The sequence below is a fragment of the Aphis gossypii genome, chromosome 1, assembly GCF_020184175.1.
Source record: "Aphis gossypii isolate Hap1 chromosome 1, ASM2018417v2, whole genome shotgun sequence".
Classification (NCBI taxonomy): Eukaryota; Metazoa; Arthropoda; class Insecta; order Hemiptera; family Aphididae; genus Aphis; species Aphis gossypii.
The window spans coordinates 44,237,092-44,253,271 of NC_065530.1; the positions used below are offsets into that span (position 1 = coordinate 44,237,092).

The following is a 16,180-nucleotide window of genomic DNA, read 5'->3' on the forward strand; positions in this document are numbered from 1 at the left end:
TCACCGCAGCCATATTATAACCTCTATACGGTTTGAAACACTGTTTTCATATCTGAATATTTGTCGGTTCAAGTGGCAAGTTTTAAATTAAATTTATAACCCTCCGGATTTACTTACTATGCTCCTGGAATAAACATGTCTACGTTGTAGGTATGCAAATCAATTTTTGTACCTAAAATATTCCTTACAGCGGATTCATAGATAATATAATTTAAGAACTAAACTTGTGCATGGAGCATTGACGTAAATAAAGAGTGTATAAGTCTTTTATATTTTTTTATCACTCACGATTAATACTTTATTAATCTAAATACATTATTAAACATAGAACAATATATAACATAATTTGTTAAGTCTACTTCATAGCGTAATCCTAAGTGGATTGTATTAGTGAAACAGTAGGTACATACATTTTTTTTTAAGTATCGATGTCGGTTCATATACATCGATATCATACCCGTCATACCACGATACCGGTATTATATTTTGTATGTAATATCATTTTATAAAAAATAAATCTATTTGTATGAGTATGTGTTTTTTACACACAAAATAAAAAGTTGTATACAATTATTATTTTATAATACCTACATCCTAAACAATAATAATAAAAAAAAAACATTATATTAAATAAAAATAATATACGTAGAATAATTTATGTATACATTAAAATAATTAAAATATAAATAATGACAACTTATATATTTTACTTTAGATAACGTTGGTGAAAACTCATTAAATCGTTCAATTTATTTTCTGTCAAAATATAAATCTTAATAATATAAAATATATTGGTTAATTTGTTCGATATTTTTATCAACATCATTCTGCATCATACAATCTTGTATACACGCGCCTATTGCAAATGCCAAATATTATAATATAATTCGAGATACCTTGTATAAGTACATCTGTGAATTTTTATAGATGTAATTCACGGTTATTATATAATTTTGTTTTATTTAAAAAAAAAAAAATTTTATACATAGAGCCATAGAGCCCATAGAGGTATCTTATTTTATTCAATAAGTTGCTAGCTAATTTATATTTATTTTTAAATTACAAGAATTATTCAAAACGTGTCATACTATTAGTTTTAATTTCGTTTTAAGATGGCTGATGAGTTGCGATAGTATAATAATAGAACAAATTATATCGAACTTATCTACGTTGTACTTATATTGTTTTGTGTAGATTGTACTAATGTTATTTAAAGTTATATTCAACCTAACTCAAATATACACATAATTGAGTTAATTTTCTAGGTTTCGTGTTATAGCTATTGTAACCGTTATTGGAAATATTTTCAGTGGGACATGTTTATATAATATTATATACTAAAACTACAGCATGACATTATACATGGTAATAAATATATATTATATATATGTTTGTTTGATTACGATCTAGCTATAGTCCGTTTTATATAATATGTCGGTTAGAAAATCTCAAAACGGACACTATAATATTCAAAACTTAACAATGGAGAATGGAAACTGTGAAAGTCGAAGCAGGGAACCCTTCAACAATAATAAATTGATAAGCTCAGTGTATTGTGTTGTGACAATTAAACGCCGTCGTTGTCGATTGAAGTCCTTTTGTCCTGTCGAACAGGTGACAAGTCTGATGGCTGAGTAGGTCCCCCACTCCTCGTAATTTAATTATCCTTTCCCCACCACCCCAAATACGCGCTTGACGTCTTAATGCGTTTATCTCAAGTTATAACCTTCCTAGCTATTGTTGCACGACGCCGCGATACAATATAATATATAATACACCCGATAACATTATACAAACGCTGCAATGACACAGTCAACAAATGAGTTTCGTGGCATTTTCCACTTAACAACCTACGTTAATGAAATAGGTATGCATACGACTTTTGTATCTACATATTATAATGTGTGAGCGTTTCAGATGTTAAAAACGAGTAATAATTTTAAAATATTAAAAATAACAATAACAATATCAGTATTGTGTGCAAAAATGTATTTTCTGAATATTTTTTGTTAGACACATTCCGTTTTTATTATTTATTGGCCAATAAAATAATTGCGTGAATATTTATTGCGTTATATACTCTATTATACAATAATAATTAATTTGAACCACCATATGAGTATGATATGTCTTTCATGCGTTATAATAATCTGTTTTTTATCGAATAAAATAAAGATTTTCGTTAAACAAATATATTTTGATTAAACTATAAAAGATTAGATCCGCTGATAGGTCCGTTTTAAATCAATTAAATGTGATATTATGAACATAACGAATTGTAATTTGTAAAAGTTAAGTATAAATAGTATAATGAATAGTTTAATTAAATAAATTATTAATCAATAGAGTATAGCGCTAGTGTTCAATTTTGTTTGGTGGAAAACTGTGCTCGTGTTTATCATATAATAACATAATTAATATAAATGTTCGAATAAAATCAAACACTGTCGTCATATTTTTTTTATTTCATATATAGAACTACAGAACTATATGTAATATATGGTATATGGTATAATGGTATATATACAGAGCTGCACGTAAAAACACACGCGTCTTACACATAAATGGAGTACATGTAACATTTGCAGGCACTGGGAACAAAAATAATAACATCATCTGTAAAGAGTTAACAGTGGTTTATTGCCCTGATGTCTTGAAAGGATCGTTAAAATCGCTTGCGTGTGTAATATCCGGAAAGCTCCGCTCTGTCGCGCCGTCAACGTATTTTTTTCGTTCACATTTCCGGTGCGAAAAGAAATTTCCGTATAGTGTTCGCGCATTTGAGAAGTTTTCATGCATTTTTGAACGAGTTCGATTTAGCTCGTATTCTCGTAGACAAACAGAGAAAAAATATGTATAAGGGGTGAGGCATTTGAAGCGACGGGACACGTATAAGCGCAGTACATCACTGGGGTTACTTCTCGGAAGTCACGTAACAATGGGCGGGCGCGATAAACCAGACTATAGTATATGGAACGCTGATAAAAAATAATGTACGGTCGGTTTATCATTTTTACGAGGCCGCAAAAACTTCGATGGTAAACTTATCGTTTTTGTGAGCGGTAAATGGCCTCAAACTCACGTAACAAATCAACTGAGCAAATGGTAATTTTGAATAATGTGCTCACTGCGAGGCAGAATATATATATATATATATATATATGCATGATAGGCACATCCTGTTAAACTTCTTAAACAACCAATGAATAAATTAAGTACATGTTTAACATAATTTACTGTATACGTCATAAAATTAAAATTGTAGATACTTTATATTAAGTTAAGAAAAACAAAGATTTTGTTCATAAACAGTATATTTAGAGATAACGAAGTATTGCTTAAGGTGTTTTTAAAGAGCATATAAGCTTGCTATTCACTTTGTAAACTTGCTTTAAACATTGTATAAGTCACAATATAAACGCATAGAATACTCGTTGTCTCGTTGTATTAAAAAATGGCGACGTTCAAATAAATTGTATAAGTCAGAAAAAATAGATTTTGTTTAACTTAAAGTAATGGATTATGTGTAGGAAATCAAATATTACCTAAATAAATAAATTAAATGACTATATACGATATACGCACATATAATGGTACCAACGAAATAATGTTATATTTGTTTTTAATCACGCACATTATTATTATAATACACATGTACATATTATAAAATATAGGTACCTAGTACCTACTATCAGTGTTTTGACTTATGGTTAAATATTATAATAAAATTGAAAACAATACAAAGGTAACTTAGAACATTATTTAAAACAACGAGAGATCCTTTATATAAGGGTTAAATTAATAATAAATACATACTTACAAGTACTTAACACTAAACTAGTTTAATACTATATTATATAATATAATGTATAGTTTGGTAAAGATTATTTTGTTTTCATATATTTCGATATTTGGACAAAAGGAATAATTTTAAATCATGTTATTGAAATGTTTAACATAATTATTTTTATATAAATATTAAAGACAGTAAATAGACACTATTTAATTGGTGTCATTTAAGCAACAAAATAATAACCATAAAAACATTAATGGGTAATTACTAATTAGGTTAACACCTTATTGTTCTAATTGCACGAAATTTAAGTTGATTTTTGCATTTAAGTTTGTAGACAAATTTGAAACAAAATTATAATTTTGTTCTACGAATAATCTCTTATCGCTGTGACTAGCCAAACAGAAAGATCTGTCTGTAACGATTTTTATTCGTTAAAAAATCTAATAATATTATACTTAATTAAATCAAAATACTTGTGGGCAATTAATAACGAAATAGTTCTAAAATTAAAAGAGAGCGTCTTTTTAAGAAATAACAAATTTTTATGTTATCATTTTACGTCATATAATTGAAGTTGAGACTGATCACCGTTCGTAGTGGCGCTTGATCCACCGTACTGATGTCCATTAGTGGTGGGTGCTCCGTGATGGTGCGCATGATGGTGATGTCCATGGTGGTGTGAATCAGTTGGCGTGGCTCTACGATCTCCAGTACCGTTGCTCCCTGCCGTCATTGGAAGATCTGCTCTACCACCTCCACCAACCTACAACATAATAATCACCATATGAAATTGTTTACACACTTTATCGAAAATAAAAGAAAACGTAGAAAACATAATGCATTTAGTTGACCAATTTCACAAGTTCACAACATACTAGGAAACTACCAATACAATATTATACTCTATTTAAAATAAAAATCTAAACAAAATGTACTAGTATAATGTGTTGACCATATTGTTGTCTAGTTCTAATTGAAAAAATTTCTTTCCACTGTACTTATTATAATTGATTAAGATGCGCAGGAATAAGACTGTACATTTTAGTTAGTTAAGTTAGTGGCAAATAGTATAAAAATAAATAGTATTAATAATATTGTTTATTGTTCTTTTAAATAAATCCCCAAAATAATAGCAATTATGAGTTGAATTACTATTATACAAATTTTAGTGAAGATAGTATATGAGTTTTTGAAATAGGTAATTATAATATAATGTATAACAGTTTTTAAATTTGCATGATAATTATTTCTAGTTTTTAGAAAATATATTTTATTTTGTTCAAGTACAATTTTATTATTTGCTTCTTAAAATTAATCTTTATGTAGGTACATACCGCGGGTGGTATGTGTGTGGCGTGACGTTTCAACTGAGCCAAAGTAGCTGGGTTATAAGCCATGTTTGCAAACACCATTCTCTCCTCGAAATCGTATTCACATAATATTTTGTTTTCACACAAGTAAAAGCGGTCTCCGACACAAAATCTGAAAATCAACATTAAATACAATATTAAACAATATCCAACTGTTTTTATCACGTGTAAGTGCACATAATTTGATTAAAATAATTTGGATTAATCATTAAATAAATCAATTGTAAAATTTCGATGCTAAACATGATGAAAACCTAAAAAGCTAAAAATAATAATTACTGAAAATAAGGCTTAGATAAAAGAGATGATCTTAAAATGTAATATTATGCGTGCATGTTAATGATCAGTTTGTTTAAAATACCTGTACAGATAATACATTAATTAGTAATAGAATAATAGTTTGGAAATTAATTTAAAATCGATTAAGATAAAAGGATTATTGCAATAATATAAATTAAGGGTTATGATTTTGATTAATACTGTATTGAATTATTCGAATTACTATAAATATTTTAAAACATATTGCGTAAACAAATACCAAGTATGTATATATATGCAGTAATTTATGACTGTTTTCATCGTTTTGTTTGAGTTCTATTTAATTCAAATAATATTATTATAACACTTAAAATAATTGACGAAAAAAAAAATCAAACGATATAATAATAAATTTTCTCAGTCTGCAAGTACCATTCAAACTCTAATAATAAAGTTTTGTTTTTAAATTAATGTGTTACAAGTAAATAAAATCGATTCCAGTAGAAATCTTAAATGTAGGGTGTATAATATACGAGAGAAATAACATTTTTTTAATAAATCATATTTGGGGAGTTCGTCTTCTAACGTCCTTCATATACATCATTACTAAGGGTGTACGTTTCCGGCGGATTGTTTATTTGAAGTTATTTGTTTTACCATAGCTTTTGAAAATCTTTAAATCAAGTTTATGAGGAAACAGTTTATGAGTGTAGCTCGATTAGATTTATAAGTCATTTAAAGGTCGTGCCCAGAGCAGTTATGTCACGGTCCGAAGGCGCCCTGGATTATGTCTTTATTGTGTCGATAAATTAAAGAAACTTTGGCTCCCACTTTTTGCTACTTAATAACATTGTTTTCGATGGAAAAAACTTAAGATTAATAACTAATTTATAAAAGTTTTAAAAGATTATTATTACACTAACATCCAAACATTTGTCTCTTGTTTTTTCATTGAATTAGCAGTTAAACTCTTTTATTTTACATAAACCTTGATAGCTGAGAAAGTGATTACATGTCAAAGGAAGTTTTTATATCGGAAATTATAATAAATTTTCAACACATTCAATGAAACAGACTAAAGGAAGTATTATTATAAAAGACATATCATATTTTTTATATAACTAATAGTTAATGGACTGTGATTATCTTGTATACTGATAGTATTTGAGTATTCTGTAAAATTCAATGTAAAAACAGTAATATAACTTTAAATAATAAAAAAAAAAACTATAATAATTTTAAAAAGCTACAAAATTAAGAAAAAAAATATTACGTACTACATAATTATATTTCACGGCATTTTATTTATTTTTAATTTAAACTTGAACATAATACATTTGCAATTTTAAAAATAAACTAATTCAACTGCAATGAGTAGAAGTTCTTTCAGAAAATCTTAAAAAAAACCTTGACCGTTATTCGTGATATATAAGGTCTGACGAACTCTACTTGAGAATAATTATTTAAGCTCGTATACTCGACTCGACTCAAACTATCCACCTGCTGCACTCTCCTGCTATCTTCTCACTACTTCTACAGTTCGACGTCACAGGATACGCGTGTGTTCCTCGCAAAAGCGAGTTTTCCCTCTCACCGCGCCTTATCGTTCGACTTCTCTCACACGGAAATCCTTTCACTCGGATGGCGACAATTTAAAAACAAAAACCTCTCTTCCAGTTTCTCGGCTTGATGCGCGTCTGTACCCGTCGAATAATTAATCAGTATATTATATATACATAATATATATGCGCGTTTTCACGTCCTCCCACCCCTGTATATAATATAATATATACGTATATGCACCATATTATACCCCTCAATCCACTACTGTATAAAATCAAGTTTCGTTCGCATTTAAAGTTGCATGAATAACTTTTAACACATTCGTCCTCCGCTCCACCGACACCGCTCACAGATCGTCGCTCTTTCCCTATATTATATTTAACGTAACTTCTGCTGCTTTTACTACTATAGCTGTTACGTCTAAGGCACTTTACGGTGAATAATCATTAGGTAACAACAGATGACGTTTTGGCTAAACGGAGAATACATTATCCAGAGACGCGTGTTTTAACGAATTCCCAGTGTATACTGTTTATGCATAACACTCAAAAACGGTAAATCCCTGCAGCATCAAATGCGTCATTCTGCGCTCGATTTTGTTTTTATCACGTGGCAACAGCGATTCCGTCGAAATAAATTAGTCCCACGCTAGTCGGTATTAATTATATAGTGTTATGATAATATAATATCGACTTGGAAATTATATGATTTATACCTGTATAGTGTATATAATATAATAAATCTTATACGTCGTATAAGTTTGTGTGGATAAAAATGTTTTTAAGAAATGATTATACCTAAGTGTAGTTATATATTATTAGAATTTTATCAAACAACTAAAGCATTATAAAAGTACTTTTAATATTCGTGTCGTAAGTAAAAAAAATAATAATTTTAATGTTTGGTTTACATAAATATTTTATATCGTAAGCCATTTTTATGTAAATATAAATTATTGAATATTATTAGCCTGTACATAGTTTCTATAGGTATCAATTATATTTTGGAATGACTAGAATGACTAGAATGACTATAAAACCAAATTAAATGTTGATAATTTATGTAATTAATTAAAATTTTTTCTAATGGCACATATTCATGATGGTTATATTATTATGCAGACATGAAATAATCGATAATGTGGTAGAGTATAATATTATAACATGCTTGATATATAGGTATTATATTAATAGGGAAAGATAACTAAAAATTATTTCTCTGTTTTATTCATAGAATTTCTGTTTACGACTTTCAATAATTTTTACTCATGTTCTAGTGACTTTTTAATTGTAATATTAAAGTGTAGTAATAAAAGTTGCTTAAAAAAAAATCAAAATCATAATGATTTGATCGTGTGAAGGACCACTAATGTAATGACGTTACTTAATTAAACCTTCTCGGGTGTTTATTGATGCTGATTTTGTTCACATACTGTAGTATAGAAAAAAGACTGATTATTATATATACATATACACAATGTACCGCAAAAAAAGTTATAATTTTAAATTAGTATATTCCCTTGTGTTAGAGTCAGATTGAGTAAAGTTGCCTCGGAGGGTTTGAGTGAAAACAAAATTAATTCATGTTAGTGTTTAAACTTAAAGTGTGTCTTTAGTTTTTAATAAATTATGAAATATGGCTCAGAAGTACTTATGCATATTTTAGACTATTTATTTTTGGTTACTCAATGACTTTGTATATTAATGTGGTTATACCTACTTAAATGATTTTTTTAGTAACTAAATTTAGAAAATGATTAATTTTAAGCTTATTTTGGTATACAGCTGGTATACAGTATGTTTTACTGGTTTAGTAATTTTTCATAACAATTTATGTAATATAAGTTTTATCTTATTTTTCATTTTTCATTCAACAGTATTTTTTTGAATAGTTAATTTATAAAAAAAAATTTCGCACAAATAAGTCAATAATTGATAATAAATATTGTATTACTTTTATTTACGATAGTATAAAAAACCAATTTAATAGTACAGTTTATAGTTAAAAATCTAAAATTGCTAATAATACCATGACTTAGATTTTAAATATTCTGACCGAGTTTAATTAAATAAAATCTGGGTCCAGCCAGTCTTAAGTTTTATTTTCAAAAGTCTAGCTCTTATAGATTTGTTCAAAATATATTATATAAAATAATATGTCGTATAATATAATGATACTATATTAATGCCAACAATATTGGGAATTGGTATTATGTGATATCTTGAAATCAATAAAAATAGCTTAAATTTTTTTTTTTTAGATTTCAATTTAGATAATTTAATACATTTAGTATCAGTGCAATTGAAATTCATGGAGAATAAAAGATTCAATCACAAAAATAATTACGCGCATAAAAAAAACAATTTTTGATTAGCTATTACTTTTTATGTGATACAAAAAAAAAATAAATTTATATATAATATTAATCCACTACATGAAGTGTTGGTCTTTTGTGGTTCATCAGCGTATACTATATAGGCGTATACATTGGGAAGATTTCAACCCCTGCAACAGTGATAAAACGAAACGATGAACATCATAGAGGAGGGAAAATAAAAAAGAGAAATGTTATCAGTTAAAGACTTTTTTTTCGAATTCTTTTTATGAGTCTCTCACGTTTTCCGTCTTCTCCGTCATGCACAAGAATTATTACCCTTATCTAAACACGCTGTTGTCATTAGTGTGGGTGCAATTTCCGAATTTCATCTCGGTCGTGTTGCTTTTTTTCGATTCTTTTAAATCGAAAGCAATTCTTATAAACTCCTCCTTTTTAGTGTAGTAAAAAAAAACACGGAAAACAATCACTCACGCAAAAAAAATGTATACTACCAATTGTAAATATTTATAATATGTAACGTCAAACTTTGAATCTAATATCATTGTTTTTAAATATATCTGCAATAATAAATTATCATTCCAACAGTTCACTTTAAATTTAATTAATTAAATATGTTTTGTACTTCATTTAAAATAACTAGCATTTTATATTAAAATACAAATATAAATTTTGCTTATTGGTTTATTCTATATTTCATTAGATTTTTATGCACCTACTGTAAAAAATGCACACAAGTTGGAAAAAAACTAATCGAGTACTGTAGTAGTGCTGCAGTAGTTGTATTTATCGGTACCACTGGAGTAATTGTCAAGTCATAAAACGTTTTATAAATGTTTGAAGAGATCAACGTCGTCACTGCACGTGTTAAAGTGTCGTCAAGCAGGGAAATGGAGAAAAACTCAGGGAGGTAACTGGGATATATATATATACAAATGGTGTTAGCCACGTAAAGACGCTTATCGAGAGTTCGGTAATCGCTTTACACTGATTTTTAGTCTTCACCTGCGCTTGTTGCCTTCGCTCGGATTATATGTGCGTCTCAATGGTGTATCAGACCCAGTGGGTACAGCGATAAGCCAAGCAGACATCGAATTAAGAAGACGACACGTGATAAAGTACACAGATTTGGAAGAGACGACGACGAATTAGAACCTTTATTATGCTGCCGGAGTTTGTAATTTAAGTCTTTAATCCTTCGTGTGTATATATATATATATTTATAGGAAGAACGTTCCAGGGGGAGGAAAGGAAGAGCGACTACGCTGCAGAATAAGACCCTTCCGGATTATGACGGCAGTTTTGTAGCCGAATTTGCCCACTCTCTGCCCTGTTTATACCTTGTACGCTATAAGTCTCACGCGAGTTTATTTTAAGTTTCTCTGATAAAAACTGTTTAACTTGTTCTTTTCTTTGTCCTGGAATTCGTTCTATGACGTGCATAATATTAATTAAAATTTCATATTTTGTAAAATAAAAAAAATACAAAATAATTTATATTTTTAAGTATAATATATTTAATTATTTTTAAAACTAGTTAACAATTATGAAATTTCCAAGAAATGAAACATTTACATTGCAAATAAGCTTTATAAAAATTATATTTCTTACTTAAATTTTTAAATATAATATTTTGTTACTATTGTTATGCATTGTATATTGCTATATGTAAAACATTATATGTTGGGTATTATTTATTTATATTTTTAGTAAGTATCATTTTAAGATTGTAATACCATTTTAAATAGAAATAAGAACAAATTATTAGAGATACATTAAAAGTAATTTTTAATAATAATTTTGATACACTTTTAATTAAATAATATATGTATTAATGAAATTATAAAGTCGTACTATAAAACATTTTGATTTTGATTTGTTCACTTTCAAAATTATGAAAAACAAAACTATAAAATTAAAAGTCACTAAAATGTTACAAAATATATCTTAAGAGAGTATTTCGTACGGTTATATGTCTACAATTAATCGTAATAATATGTACGCATAAAATTATATTTCGTATTATTTAATATTTTTTAATAGATATTTAAATGTTTCATGTTGAGCATCTATTATCAATCACCTAAAACCAGCTAAACAAATTAAGTAAATTCTAATTTCCAACATTACACATTTATTATAATTTATAAGAAACGTAGTAAGTGTTCGTAATTAAAAGAATTTAAGTTTCTTTAATTGAACATTGTAACTTATTGGAATTTTAATATCGAGTTTATAAATTGTTCACTTTCTATAAAAACAGTCGATATTTAAAAATAGTATTCATTAAAATACTTTACACATCTATACGTAAATATTATAGCGCTTTCTGATAATTTACAGAAATTTAAAAGTTTAAGTTATTATAACTTATAAGTATAGTTATAGTTATTTGTTTATTAAATGTGTTTATTAAGTTTTTAATTTCAAATTATAATAAAAGTATGGAATCATGGTAATTTTTAATATTGCTGAATTTATTGGTGCTGTTCGTTCATTTGAATTTCATAGTATTAAAATAAACGTTATACTCAATAACCTTAGCGGTGTTAAATATGTTACAAAATGAGTATAGCTCGTGTGTATAGTGCTGACCGAAACAGATTTAATTCACTAGTTTTCAGAAATGAGGCGCCCACGCGGCCGTAAGGATTTCCCCTTTTATGCGTTATAGTGATTGTATACATATTATATCGTCCCTCTTTTGTCGCCCATTCGTGAGTTGTAAGTATAGATAGGATTATATTATCCGTTTTCCCGATACCATTATAAATATATGCATAAAGCTGATTTACATTGGTAAAATATTCATGTAACTTATAAGTTTCTTTTATCGTCACGGAATATGGTTTTTGCGAAAAATCTTTATTGACTTTTGGCACTCGACTGCATTCAGATCGACCGAACAAAGTTTTTAAAGTCCTCCGTATTTTTTGTTTATTTATTTTTTTAACGTTCATAATTACATTAAAGTTAATTTTGCAAATTATGGTTTTATCCATGGGGGTGGATATTTGGATCATTTCAAAAATGTGAAAAATGCTCTTCGACGATAAATATCCACTGTCATACTGACGGAGTTTTCAATGTTTCCATTTATTCATGCAAGTAAGAAAATGAAACTGATGGAGTTTATATTAAACCTTTTCATTATTTTTTGAACAATTCGTTTGTGTACAACGAAAATCGTTGAAAACCCGCCTAACCTTAAGTCCTTAACCTACCAATTTTGATTTGAAAATGATGACTAATTTGCATATAACTATTAAAACTTATTCCCAATTTAGATTAATATTAAACTTTAGTTATCTAATATAAGATAATGATACGATTTATCTTACACATTTAGATACGATATCGTATTAGTTGAATTTAGGTAATCAAATTTAATTTTTAGCGGTAATCATTCGACCTTGTTTGAATTATTATAGATGTCTACACTCTTATTTTAGTTGAACTTGTGATGTTAACGAGACATGAGTTATTATTTTACCCATGATTTAAGCTCTTTATAAGTTTTTTTGAGTTTTGGTTTATTTTTGCTATGATTTGTGTACACAAAAGAGTTCTATACATATTTCTGAGCCATTTAACGCAAGTATTATAAATTCGCGTACGCAATCGAGTTATACATTTATGCTCAAACTGTTTGTAAAAAAGGTAAATGTAAGCAAACAGGTATTGCCCATAATATTGTTAATATTCGATCAAACTCGACTTTTGAAAATAATTTAGAATCAAATAACAAGAGTTTAAAAAATGCGTTTTGTAATTTCATGTTTTCAAAATTTTAATCGTCTAAACAAACGAGCTCGAAATGTTGATTTCGTCATCAATTAATAATACATATTTTACTTGTATCAGAATCATTAATGTTTTAATTATTTTTGTAGTTTTTCATAAACTATTGTGTATATAGGCACATGTTAAATGTTGTACAGTATTAATAAACGCTAGAATAAAACATCAACAAAGCGTTTTAATAATAATACAGTCCGTAGGTATAATATTATAATATTATTATTATTATTATAAAAGAGCATCGAACACACGTTACGATTTTACGATTAAATAATTAATTTTGTGAATAATTACGTAGAAATTTTATTAAATTATTTTGTTTGTAAAATTATTTTAGTCTAATGAATGTTATTATTTCCATTCATACATTTTTTTGATATAGGTTATAGGTAGATACTAATGATTTTATAACCTTTACTGTTGTTTATTGTGAGTTATTATTTATTTATTTTTTAATTACCAGTTGGCGAACGTAATTTGTTTTTAATTGAACCTGTCTGAACATACAGAGGCTAAAATATCTAAATATTCGTATTACACACTTTAAATGAGACACATATTCCATCGTAATACAACCGTTGTTGTCATTAAAAGTACAAGACTGTTATTATTCAAGTTCAAAAATAATAAAGATTGTAGTACATATTATTTCAATATATTGCTAAACAATCATTTAAAACAAAATCAAAACTTTATATAGGTGACTATATTGACTAATCAATAATACCTAGTGAATTACATTTACTAAATTTCATAATTATTTATAACACACTTCTTGATTTTTTTCTGTATAAACTCAATATTTCTTACTACACAAAGTGTGTCGTACTCTCGTATTACTCTTTATAATTTTAGTTTCATCCAATATACGGAGAAATTTTTCCTTTCGTTATGTAATATCATACTACGCTTGCGAAGCGATCGACGAGGATTTGGTCGTCGTACGTCAGTGTGGTTTATTGGTTCTGTCTCTTATATGGAAGAAATGGGTTTCAGATTTAAGACAAAAAACGGAAAACGACATAGTCATGCGGAAAACGAATTGTGTAACGAACGCTGAGTATTTATAAAATATTCGTTAGTGTATTGTTGAGGGTGGCGTAAGGGGTGAATTATTATTATTATTTTTTGTCATACAAACAAACATGAAATTATAGCGAAAAAAATAATAAAATGAGAAGTCTTCTCGGTCGTGCTATTATGCGAGTGGCGGAAAAGGTTATGTGTTTTTTTTTATCGTTTCGTTACTGCATGGAAAACGGTAACATTGCATTTGCCCGATTTGACAATCGTTTCATATCGGCGGTGTGGGGAAATGCCGTAAAATTAGCTCTCACGAGTTGCCAGTGACAATTCAATTATGTATAAACCATCCACCCTGCCATCGTTGCCGCCCCTCGATTATCACTCTTGTCGGTCGGTGGGCTCGTTTTTTCCACCTGTCTGAACCGATTATCACACACACAACGCACACGCGACGAGCGCGCCCGCCGACGACGACGTTTGCACAAGCTTCAGCGAGGGTCCTTTATTTTGTGTCTAGCCCCGGACGGATGGACGCACGCGGAACACCACACCGCACCCGCCTGGCAATTTACGTTATCCGACCGCAACATCTCTACGGTCGTTGGTCGTCGCCACAGCTTCCGTAAATATTCTATTAGCGGCATCCATACGACTCGCGAGCACGCGACACTCTAAATGTAATAGGCGCAGTATAAATTATGTGTCTCACTGCGTCATTTATCAGCCGTAAATAGTTTTTTTTTCTCTTGTTTAGATAAACCAAAGTAGACTACTCATGAGATGTAAAACAACAATAAAAAATGTTCTTTGTGCATGTAGCACGTAATTTTTTCAGAATAGAAAAATTGAATAAGTTTCCCATTCGTTCATAACAGCTAAGTATTTTAAAAATTCAGGGTAATGTAATATTATCATTTGCTGCATAATAATTTACCTCATTGGAATTTCTCACATAACCAAAGGAACCTATTTTTATTTTAGAAGTTACCTGCTGTACAATGTATATAGGTCAGTATTACGGCGATAATAATAAAACAATATTTTATAAGCAACTATAGTTATAAGTAGTGAAAAAAAAATAAATGTTCATATTTTCTAGATAAAGCTTTTTGTTGTCAGTCACATATATATATATATATTTATTTTGCTTAAAATGTAAATTAATATATTAATATTTTTTTGTGGAAAAAATCCATTAGATTTCTACTGAATGACTCATAATGATAATAATAATAATAATGACATTATCGTCAAAATAAAAGGGAGGGTTGAAGACGGTAAAATGATGACTATGTGTGCTTAAGTGTAGGGGAGGAAAAGATAAGTTCTTGATTAATGACATCATCATGAAACTTGAATTTTTTTCAGTTAAAAAACCACCGTTATTTACATTAATTAATAGTATTTAAAAATATTTTTATAACAAAAGAAGATTTTGTAAACAGTTTTCTTTGAATAACATTAGTAGGGTATTTTTAAACCAGCTATAATATTAAAATTTAATGGTTGAAAATGATGATATTTTACATTATTACATACAATTAAAACCACCATCATAGTATTTTAGTATATATTTCTACAAAATATTATTTTTAAGCAAGATTTTTATAAAAAAAAATTTTAATATTGTCAAAAAGGTCCACTATGATAATATTAGGTATTAATAGTATAATATTATTGCTTAATATCTCAATAATAGTAATATAATAATTATACTAAAATATTTTTATTATAATTTATAACTTATAAGAACGACAAACAAACACCTCCGAGTGAAAAATAAAATAATTAATTTTCCAATTATTGGTAAAATTAATAAAAAATTATAGTACGAATATACACAACACACATAGGTATTTTAGTAAAATTACTATGGTATTTACTATTTAATAAATATATTAACGTTTTTTTTTCTGTTTATTTCAATGACAAATAATTAACGTAATGTTATTTTTATGATGATATAGAACACAGACAATGAAAGGAAATAAAAACTTCAACCTTTACGACTATTAGAACTTTCACAATATT

General features: G+C 28.0%; 1 protein-coding gene across 2 annotated transcripts in view; it reads right to left on the reverse strand.

Moving 5' to 3' along the window:
- Positions 1 to 3,588: 3,588 nt before the first annotated feature.
- The window catches only part of LOC114125706 (LIM domain transcription factor LMO4.2-like), a 64,901-nt gene continuing 52,309 nt past the window's right edge, over positions 3,589 to 16,180 (reverse strand). For both annotated transcript variants that reach the window (XM_050210802.1, XM_050210801.1), the window contains exons 5-6: positions 5,131 to 5,278; positions 3,589 to 4,559 (exon numbers count right to left, since the gene is read on the reverse strand). In XM_050210802.1, coding sequence (XP_050066759.1) covers positions 4,347 to 4,559; positions 5,131 to 5,278 — 361 coding nt within the window. In that variant the 3' untranslated portion in view covers positions 3,589 to 4,346. The remainder of the gene's footprint in view (positions 4,560 to 5,130; positions 5,279 to 16,180) is intronic.